Here is an 11,191-nt window from a genome sequence, read left to right as displayed (position 1 = left end):
AAGTTAAAATGTATTTTGAAAATACAATTAGTATGCGACACTAATACTGTTAACATTTTCCACTTGCAAAACTCAAGTTCTCACACTTAGGCCCACATTAGATATCTGAAATACACACACCCTTACTTTATCATTCTGTTATCTGAACAGAGTCCAACCTTTGGCCAATTTATATAACACCAATAGGGTTTTAAGAAGGGGGATGGGAGTATATAGCTCTATTGGTAGATAACTGTAAAATGTTGAAATCTAACATGAAGCCTAATCAGGAACTGTAATTTTTGGGTTCAGTAATCCTCCTATTGTTTGAACTGGGGAAAAAAAAAAACAAACAGTTTCTTTTAGGACTTGATTATTAGTAAGATTACCGGACTGAAAGTCAGAGATGTGTTATGATCTTCAGACAGATGTCTTTACAAATAGGGGCCATGCTAGATCATGGGCACCAAGGGACAATCCCATCTGAGGAGGAAACTAATCCATTCATTATAGACCCAGCACAAAATAATCCATAATTATAGACGTTTCTGTTAATGCCGCCCTTCTGTCTCTGAAATTCACCTGTGCACTTTCCCATTTAAACTCCAGCTGTCCCCATTATTTCTGGCCCATAACTCTTTATGCCATCCTTTCCACAGTAAGCATGGCTAAGACGGATTAATTGAAGCATGCAATCTGATTAGTTAACAAGGAGGCTGATTGTCCAGTTTATAACTAATGTGTGCTACGTGGCTAGTTTGAGACCCATTTTGGGGTTGCAGAAATTCCTCCCACATTTATGCTCTTAATTTCAACATAACCAACATTTGAAGCAGGTGCTATGTGCCGGCCACCCTAGGAACTCAGGATACAAAGATAAACTAGGACACCGGAAAGAGGACAATAGAGGAATAAAGTTTACTTGAATAAATTCTATCAGGAGCATAATTTACCCCCAGCCTTTGAAGGTTTTAAAGAAATTAGATCCCTATATGTTGAAATTAAAACAAAGGATACTAATGGCTTTGACCAAGTCTTAATTCTGCTTTTTAAGGATCTCATCTCATTCAGCAATTAGATGTGCTTTTTTTTTTAAAGATTTTATTAATTTACTTGAGAGAGCAAGTGAGAGAGAGTGAGCATGAGTGTGGGGGAGGGGCAAAGGGAGCGGAGAGTGACAAGCAGACTCCCTGCTGAGCAGGGAGCCCAATGTGGGGCTTGACCCGAGAGTCCTGGTATCATGACCTGAGCTGAAGGCAGATTTTTTTTTTTAAGACCTTATTTATTTGACATAGCAAGAGAGCACAAGCAAGGGGAGCAGCAGAGGAAAAAGCTGGCTCCCCGCTAAGCAGGAAGCCTGACTCAGGGTCCGACCCCAGGACCCTGGGATCGTGACCCACTGTATTTGGAAGGCACCTGGGTGGCTCACTTGGTTAAGTGCCTAACTCTTGGCTTCAGTTCAGGTCATGGTTTCATGGGTCATTGGAAGGAGCCCCACCTTGGGCTCCGTGCTTAGAAGGAAGTCTGTTTGACAGTCTCTCCCTCTGTCCCTCCCCTCAATCACACATGTGCTCTCAAATAAACTCTAAAAATTAAAAAATAAAACATTAGAAAATCTATGTGACCTTAAATTAGGCAGAGTTCTTACCCACAAACACCAAAAGCATGAACCATAACAGAAAAAAAATTGGTAAATCAATTTCTTAAACTTCTGCAGCTCAAAAACATCATTAAGAAAATCCAAGACAAGCCACAGACTGGGAGGAAGTATTTGCAAATTATATTTCGGTAAAGTACTTGTATCTAGAATATATTAAGACTTCTTAGAACTTGGGTGCCTGAATGGCTCAGTTGGTTAAGAGACTGCCTTCAGCTCAGGTCATGATCCTGGAGTCCCAGGATCAAGTCCTGCATCAGGATCCCTGCTCAGCATGGAGTCTGCTTCTCCCTCTGACCCTTCCCTCTCATGCTCTCTCTCTCATTCTCTCTCTAAAATAAAATCTTAAAAAAAAAAAATGACTTCTTAGAACTCAAGTAGACAACTCAGTTTTAAAAATGGGCAAAATACTTGAGTAAACATTTCACCAAGTATACTACAGATGGCTTAAGAAGCCCATGAAAAGATGTTCAACATCATTAGTCATCAGAGAAATGCAAATGAAATATTACTTCATAGCCTCTAGAATCACAGTACCACGTACTGATAAGGGGTCAGAGAAAATTAGAGCCTTCATACATTGCTGATGGAATGTAAAATGGTGCAGCCACATCAGAAAATAGCTTGAGTTTCTTAAAAAGTTAGACATAATTTATCACGTAATCCAGTAACTCCAGGGGCACCTGGGTGGCTCAGTGGGTTAAAGCCTCTGCCTTTGGCACAGGTCATGATCCCAGGGTCCTGGGATCGAGCCCCGCATCGGGCTCTCTGCTCAGGAGGGAGCCTGCTTCCCCCTCTCTGTCTCTGCCCGCCTCTCTGCCCACTTGTGATCTCTGTCAAATAAATAAATAAAATCTTTAAAAAATATATTTTTTTAAATCCAGCAACTCCACGTGTAGGTATTTCACATAAGAGAAATGGAAATCTGTGTGCATACAGAGACCTCTCACAAGTGTTCACAGCAGCATTATCCACAGTAGCCCCAAACTGGGAACAACCCAAATATCCATGGTGAATGAATAAACAAAAAGGAGTATATTCACCATGGAGTATTATTCAGTAATAAAAAGGAGCCTGTGCTACATGCTACACGGATGAACTTCAAAAACCTAACGCTAGGTGAAAGAAGCCAGACGTGAAGACCAAATACGGTGTGATCGCATTTATACGAACAGAACCGTCAACCCCACAAATACGGAAAGATTACTGGTCGCCTGGGACTGAGGGTGGGAATGGGAATTCACTGCGAATGAGATACAGAATCTTGTGGGGATGGAAATGTTTAAAAAATAAAGGATTGCGGTGCTGGTTGCACAACTCTGTCAATTTACTAAAGATCACTGAATTATAGGCTTCAAGTGGATGAATTTTATAATAATACCTCAATAAAGTTTTTTAAAAATATGTTGAGCAACCAATAATACATTATATGTTAATAAAAAATAAAAATCCTGGAGCGCCTGGGTGGTTCAGTTAAGTGTCTGACTCTTGGGTTTCAGCTCAGGTCACGATCTCAGGGTCGTGAGATTGAGCCCCAAATGGGAACCTGCTCTGGGCATGGAACCTGCTTAACATTCTCTCTCCAGGATGCCTGGGTGGCTCAGTCCGTTAATTGCCTGCCTTTGGTTCAGGTCATGATTCCAGGGTCCTGGGACCAAGACCCTGCTTTTCCCTCTGCCTCTTCCCCTGCTTGTGCTCTCTCTCGTGACAAATAAATAAAACCTTCATTTAAAAATGTGCATACTGGGGCGCCTGGGTGGCTCAGTGGGTTAAAGCCTCTGCCTTCGGCTCAGGTCATGATCCCAGGGTCCTGGGATCAAGCCCCACATCGGGCTATCTGCTCGGCAGGGAGCCTGCTTCCCTTCCTCTCTCTCTGCCTGCCTCTCTGCCTACTTGTGATCTCTGTCAAATAAATAAATAAAATCTTTTTAAACAATAAAATTTTTAAAAAATTTTTAAAAAGTTGGGTGTCTAGCTGACTCAGTCAGTAGAGCATCTGACTCTTGATCTCAAGGTTGTTGAGTTATAGCCCCATGTTGGGTATAGAGATTATTTAAAATCTTTACAAAACTAAATAAAGATTTATTGTAAGATACCTTTAATTTAAAAAAAAATAGGCACATGACTGGCTCAGTCAGAAGAGTATGTGACTCTTGATCTTGAGGTCATGAATTGAAACCCCATTCTGGGCATAGCAATGACTAAAAAAATACTTTAAAAAAAAGTCACTTTATAGAGAAACTTGATAAACACCACCTTCACCAAGTGATCATAGTTAACATCATGAGAAATGGAACAAATCAATACTATGTGCCTCCTGATATGATGCATCGAGAATATTATCATTTCCAGGGTATCCCTACCCAAAAGAACCCTATCAAACTAGAACAAAAGGAAACATCAGACAAACTCAAATTGAGGATTATTCCACAAAATAAATGTCAATGTCCTAAAAATCAAAGAAAAGACTGAGGAACTATTTCCAATTAAAGGGACATAACTGAACATGATACGTGGTTCAAATTTTAAAAATCATTTTGTGTTTTGTTTTGGGGTTTGTTTTGTTTTGTTGCAATACATGGACATGGAGACAATGTGGATAAGGTGTGTATTAAATCACAGTACTGTATCAATGTTACTATCCAGACTTTGATGACTGGTAAAAGAATGTCCTCATTTTTCCATCACATCCATGATTTACCCTCAAACAGTTCAAGGGGAGAAAATGAACACACACACACACACACACACACACACACAGAAAATACAGATGTGGTGAAATGCATTTGCTGAAAAAAGATATACGGGAATTATCTGTCTTGTTATTGCAAATTTCCTATCAATCTGAAATTACGTTAAAATAAGTTAAAAGAGGGGTGCCTGGGTGGCTCAGTGGGTTAAGCCGCTGCCTTCGGCTCAGGTCATGGTCCCAGTGTCCTGGGATCGAGCCCCGCATCGCATCGGGCTCTCTGCTCAGCAGGGAGCCTGCTTCCTCCTCTCTCTCTGCCTGCCTCTCTGCCTACTTGTGATCTCTCTCTGTCAAATAAATAAATAAAATCTTAAAAAAAAAATAAGTTAAAAGAGGGGTATGGATGCTATTATTACATAATTAGAATATACTTCCATGAGTAAATATTAGAGACACAAAGAAATAGATATGACAAAATGATAATACGAGGTTTCCAGGTTCGAGCCAGATCATTTACCCTCTTCAGCACTTAGCTTGTTTGCAGGCACACTGTTTAAACAGTCAGAGGACTAGGCTGCCAAGAAACAGTCTCTCCCCAGCTCATTAGTCTGACAGCAAACAAATCTACCAACACCAGTGCACCTGTCCCCGGGCCAGGGCTCCAGCCCAACGGATGCTGTGGGCAATGTCCTACATGGCTTCTCTCATCTCAAGACATCCCCATATCTTGCGAAAATCATTTCCACACTAAATTTAATTGGTTCTTATTCCCCATTCCCTATTTGCTTTCAGAGACATTCAGGATTTGAATGGAAGGGTCTTAGTCACAGCGAGCAAGGATATGCACTAAATCTTTCTAAGATCGTGGGAACTTTAGAGTTGTGAAGGAAGGACTGCTTCCCCAAAGTTTCTGAACTGCTTTTGCAAGTGTGGCCTGAGACAGGTAGCATCATCATTATCTGGGAATCTGTTAGGAATGCAAATGCCTGGGCCCCAACCTGGACCTCCTGAGACAGAATCCATGGTGGGTAGGGTCCCGCAATCAACTCTAGCAAGCGGTCGGACTGATTCTAAGGCTGGCTGAAGTGTGAGGAGCTTGAGGCTACATCCTGTCATTAGACAACTATGCAGGAAAATAGTGCTAATCAAGCTGCACTCAAAGATCCCCTCAACCTGAATATTTTAGCATTTCTTGCAAAAGGCACCACTTCTCTTTTTGTAGGAATAAGGGACATACATAAGAACTGAAAGGTTTGCAAAGCTGGACCCCTGCCGACACACTAGGGAGAAGTTAGCGTGAGTTCAGTCCTGTAGCAGCCCACGTGGCCTATCCAGTTCAAAACTGCCTTCGGAAGTCTGCCCCAAGCCCTGGCACACCAGGCTGCTCCCACAATTTCCTAGGGCAAACTTTTTGTAAAGACCTATACATACCTATTTAAAGACTTTATTTGAGAGAAAGAGAGACAGAGATAGTGACAGAGATAGTAAGCTGGGAGGAAAGGGAGCAGCAGACTCCCCGCTGAGCGAGCCTGATGTGGGGCTCCATTCCAAGACCCTGGGATCATGACCTGAGCCAAAGACAGACACTTAACTGAGTAAGCCACCCCGGTGCCCCAAAGGGCTGTATTTTTCTTTCTTTTTTTTTTTTTTTCTTTGAGTAAAGCAATAGAAGTGAAGACACAGAAAAAGATCTCAGGAGAGGGGTCCCAAGAGAGTTGTCTGGGAACTTTCGGGTTGGTCTTTAATAGAAAGCTAACCAGGGAACTTAAATCCTTTTAACATCTCTATTGATAATGACTTCAAGGGCTTACTTCCTTTTTAGGGTCTGGTTATTCTGTTGGTCACAGGTCATTATCACAAAGACACTCACCCCACAAGTCTAGGGCAGGGCTATATTTTTCTCTAAATATAAGCCATACAGTTTGCCACAATATTCATATCTGCCATTATGGCTCAAAAGCAGCCACAGAAAATACATAAACTAGTGGGTATGGCTGTGTTCCAGTAAAACTTTTCATCAAATGCAGCAGGGTACATTCGTCCCAAGGGCTCAATGTTTGCTGACCCTTGTCCTAGGGAGTCAGAGACCTGGGGTTCTAATCTGACCTGCCCCTGAGAAGACACCCAACCGACAATCTGAGGTACCTCCCTCAGTTTCTAGGCCAGAAACCTCCATATGGAGTCTTGGCCCCTTCCAAGGGGTAGGGCCCGGTGTAGTGAGGCATGCTTCCTGCATTCTCTCCCTTCAGTGAAGCCTGACCTGGGAATGGGGGCTACAGGCAGAAAGCAATATGGGCCAGAAGCCTTGGCTGAATCCACCAGGCACAGGAACTGGGTTCAGTGCGGCAGCCAAATACTTGTCCCACTTACCTTTTCTTCAGAGTTATCAGCCGGGCTCACTGTAAAGGCTTTGAAAGTTACACAGTTTATGTGTTAAGATTTTACAAATAGTTAAAACTTTTCAAGTTTCGATCAAAAAAGCATATATCCCAACATATTCTGATTCAAAAGCAATTTCATCCTTACACAATAAAGAAATATTTTTAAAACAGACACACGCAGTTAGGACAAGGGACTTAATAAGACTTTTTATATTGAATCTAACATGTTGCGTTAGTTCCCAATACATTTCTTGCCTAACAAAAATGGAGGTGTTCTCCCACCAAAAAAGACAGAATTCTAACGTCCTCGTGCTATTTTGCTGCATGTGAGGCTAACCTTGCCATAGTTCGCTTATTTATTAACACTCATAATCCACATCCAAATCCACTTGATTTTTCCAAAACAACAGAAAATTAAAACTCAAACACACACACACACACACACACACACACACACTCAACTGTGTGGCTTTGAAGTCTTATAATATGGTGGTGGATTTAACATTCAAAACATTTTATGAAGGAAAAAATTAAAATGAAGTGTTATTTCAATCGATGAATCCACAAGTCTTGGCCTCTCACTGGTAAGCTGCAAGATGTCCTTGAATAAGATCCTGAACACGGGACAGAATAATCTCATTAGAACTGCTACAATTTTCTGGACCATAGGGCGGGTCTATAGTCAGAACCCCAGCCACACACAGAGTCCTTTGTGAATCTCCCTGTTCTGTGATGGGGATGTGGTTCTTCTCGAGCCATTTCTTTACGCTATTCCTTCTCTTCTCCAGATCCTCAGGGCTGTAGGCCTTGCAGTCTCCGGACGTGAACAAATGCATCAGCTTCTCTCTGACTCTGTGGTCCCCTTCGCTCACAGTTTCAATGGTCTGCACAGCATGGCCCATAATTCCAGTCACAGACATGCTGCCGTCTTCCAGGAAGTTCACAAGGACAATACTTGGGCGGAAAAGTTAAGTTCAGCGCAGATTTGCAAAAGAAAAATATAAAGGCCCATAGAACTACGAAAGAAGCAATGGAATAAAGAGGCATCGCCAGCCCCAACAGGCAATTATAAATCAGGAATAAGAACTTCCCTGTTTAAAAATAATCCCCTCACCACCAAATGTTTGTACTCATTCAGTAAGTATTCACTGAGGGTCCTACATGTCTAAACTCTTTTGTCTAGCCTAAAGCCAATCATTGCGGGATGCAGTTAAAGCACTGAAATGTTATAAATGGCTTACATGTGTATTGGAAAGGAAGAAAGGGTACAGACTTAATTTTCAAGTTAAACAACTGAATAACCTGGCTTCAAAGCAGACCAAAGAAAATAACAAAACACACAATTAATGAAATAGAATGTAAAAACGTTAATAACATGATCATCAAAGCCAAATGTTGGTTCTTTAAAAAAAAATGTAAGAATTCACAAAACTCAGACAAGACTGATTAGAATGAGGAAAAAAGACACAAACAGATAATATTAGGAAGAAGGCAGCAAAGATTGGCAATTTAAAGTATTAGGAACAAATTTATGCCAATAGTGCTTGAAAACTACAACAGAAAACTTCCTAGAAAATACAAATTTCTACTACTGAGTCAAAAAAAGAATATAAATAGTCCTATAACCTTTCATAAAAACTAAGTATTTTAAAATATTTTCCCTTGGAGGGGGTAAAAAAAGGCCTAGACAGTTTTACCAACAAATTATACAAAAGTTTCCAAGGTTCAAACTTTTTTTTTTTAAGATTTTATTTTTTAAGTTATCTCCACACCAAATGTGGGGCTCAAACCCACAATCCTAAGATCAAGAGTTGCACGCTCCACCAACTAAGCCAGCCAGGCACCCCAAGGTTCCAACATTTCTAACCTAACCAAATTCTTCTAGAGACTACAAAAGAGAAACTGTGCCTTAACTCATTTAACAAGGCTAATATAATCTTGATACGAAAAGCAGAGAAGAGGGTTAAAATATAAAACTACAAGCTAATCTCACTCATGAATACAAATGCAAAAATCCTAACTAAATAAAATATATAATGTGATGTGATGTGATGTGATGTGAATTTACTTCCTTGGTACTCCTCCCCAAACCTAAAATCCCAGGCTATTAATGAGAAAGCATCACACAAACTGAAATTGAGAGACACTCTACAAAATACCTCACCAGAACTCCTTAAAAGTGTCAGTCATGAAAAACAAGGAATGACTAAAAAATTGTCAGATCAGAGGGACTAAGGACATGACAATTAAACATAATGTTGGATCCTAGATTGGTCCTGGAACAGAAAAAGGCAAACAATTAGTGGAAAACTGTTAAAATCCAAATGACAGCAGTTTAGTTAATGTAGTTTTAGTTTTGAGGAATGTACCATGGTTAGGTAAAATGCCAACATTAGAGGAAGCTGGATAGATGGGTCCTCTCTGTACTCTTTTCTCTAAATCTAAAATCATTTCAAAATTAAGTGTGTGTGTATCACCACCTTTAAATCAGTCTTGCAAAAAATCAAATCTGATCCTAATCAAATCTCCAGATAGGAATACCAGTTTACAGGAAATATGGAGGATAAAAGAACATGTTAAGCTACACCATGATAATGCAATAAGCTAAATCCAGAATGTGTTCAATTCTATAAGACAAATGATTCTATTTCTTCAACAAATAAATGACATGGAAAACCAAAAAGAGAAAATGCAGGCATAGATTAAGATACTTAAGAGACCTATCAACCAAACTGATAAACAAATTAAAGAGATATTTGAGACAACCAGGCAAATCTAAAAACAGACTGTTAGTAATGAAGTTATTACTACTTTTGTTAGGTATTATAGTGTTACTGTGGTTATTAAAGAGTCCTTATGTGCCAAAAGATATATTGAGGTATTTACGAACAAAATTATATATCTAGAACTGGCTTACAGATATTTAGAAGGGGAAGGTAAGGCTAGTATCTTCTACACTATTCTCTGTACATTTAGGTATGTTTGAGATTTTCTAATCAATGTAGTAACAAAAAAAGTGTCTCACTTTTACAAACCTGGCTGGTCTGCCAAGGTAATCCATCCTTAGAACAACACTTCAATTCAAAGGCAATACAATTCTTAGGGTGAATAACTAGCCTTTCATTTATCTACTTCCTTAGCTTGGACATAACATAGGCAGCACAAAGGAGCGTCATTAAGATTTGGGGGGGGGGCGCACGTGGGTGGTTCAGTGGGTTAAGCCTCTGCCTTCAGCTCAGGTCATGATCTCAGGGTCTTGGGATCGAGTCCTGCATCCGGCTCTCCGCTCAGCAGGGAGCCGGTTTCTCCCTCTCTCTGCCTACTCGTGATCTCTCTCTCTCTCTGTCAAATAAAAATCTTAAAAAAAAAAAAAAAAAAGATTTCAGGGAAGGAGGACCCATACTCACTTGGCAGAAACTGGGTCTGTGGTTAAAACCCATCCTTTATACTCCTTCCCACTGGCTGTCACTTTGACTTCTTTGTACGTGTAATCTTGCCATTCTAAGGGGCCTTTCCTCATCCATTCGTTCATGGCTGCCAGCTGGCTAGATATAAAACCACCACCAGTTCGGGTTAATATATACGTTCCACTCAAGTAACGGCCATCCTAGAAATAGAGAACCCCTGTGATTTGCCTCAAGCTACAAAGCAGGAAAATAGCGGATATTCACAATTCTGTCCGAAAGCCAAGGAAACACCGAGGTGCCATGGGGCCCAGTCCGGGGTAAATCCTGCGGCTTACTTCTCTATTGCACCACCCCGGGCCATTCCAGATCGCCCTCACTCCGGCTTTGAACTCCGATCAGCAGAGGCTCAAACCCTTTAACTCTGCTCCCCTGCGATCAGAGGAGCTCACTCCGCACCACTTTTAGCCAAAACTGAAGAAGAAAATTCCTTTGATATCCACCCACTGGCTCTCCAGCTGTTTCCGCTGGATCCCGTCAGGGAGAGGCCCAGGATCTGACAATCTCCTCTTACTTGTTTGGAGGATGCACGAACGACGGGGCAGCAGCAAAGTCTCTAGAGCGCAGATCCCGTTGCCTAGCTTGCAGCTGCGCGATACTTAAAACAGCACTCAAACCTGGTGGTACTTAACGTTTAATCCCCACAAAGGAGAAAAATAGCAGCAAGAACTCCCAGCAGCGACGGGTACGCGGCAACCACGAGGTGAGGAAGGAGTCACTCCAGCGGCGCCCCCTGAGCCCAGCATGCTTTGCGCCATGTCGTCACTTCCTTCCCCCAGAATTCTCTGTTTTGTAGTCCTTGGCCTTGGTCACACCTAGAAGTCTGAGACTCACCCGGCGTCGGGGGATAAAGGTCGGGTGCGGGCAGAGCCTGAGGTTTTTGTGTAGTAATAATAAGGCTCCTTGTTCGCTAGAACCACTCCTCGTCACTGTCACGATGGACATTTCAACAAAAGTCTCGTGCCAAGTTCCTCATTGAGAGTTGACTTGGAAATGCACCCTTGCGGTGGAGTCAAAGCAC

At 41.4% G+C, this 11,191-nt stretch overlaps 1 protein-coding gene across 1 annotated transcript; it reads right to left on the bottom strand.

Moving 5' to 3' along the window:
* Positions 1–7,048: 7,048 nt before the first annotated feature.
* Positions 7,049–10,796, bottom strand: LOC111158417 (gem nuclear organelle associated protein 6). The gene is made up of 3 exons (XM_022520419.1): positions 10,685–10,796; positions 10,114–10,251; positions 7,049–7,660 (listed from the first exon to the last, which is right to left on the bottom strand). The coding sequence occupies exons 2-3, from the start codon at positions 10,236–10,238 to the stop codon at positions 7,285–7,287; spliced, it is 501 nt and encodes a 166-aa protein (XP_022376127.1). The 5' UTR covers positions 10,239–10,251; positions 10,685–10,796; the 3' UTR covers positions 7,049–7,284.
* Positions 10,797–11,191: the final 395 nt, after the last annotated feature.

This window comes from Enhydra lutris, unplaced genomic scaffold (assembly GCF_002288905.1).
Source record: "Enhydra lutris kenyoni isolate GAN:26980312 unplaced genomic scaffold, ASM228890v2 scaffoldscaffold59, whole genome shotgun sequence".
In the NCBI taxonomy this organism is placed as follows: domain Eukaryota; kingdom Metazoa; phylum Chordata; class Mammalia; order Carnivora; family Mustelidae; genus Enhydra; species Enhydra lutris.
The sequence above is the reverse complement of the archived record's forward strand: the minus strand, read 5'-3'. Positions and strand labels throughout refer to the sequence as shown.

Coding starts and splice junctions, on each gene's coding strand:
- LOC111158417 (XM_022520419.1), bottom strand. CDS start 10,238: ATGAACGAATGGATGAGGAAAGGCCCCTTAGAATGGCAAGATTACACG. Junction 7,661..10,113: donor ACAGACCCAGTTTCTGCCAA/GTGAGTATGGGT, acceptor TTTCCGCCCAAG/TATTGTCCTTGTGAACTTCC.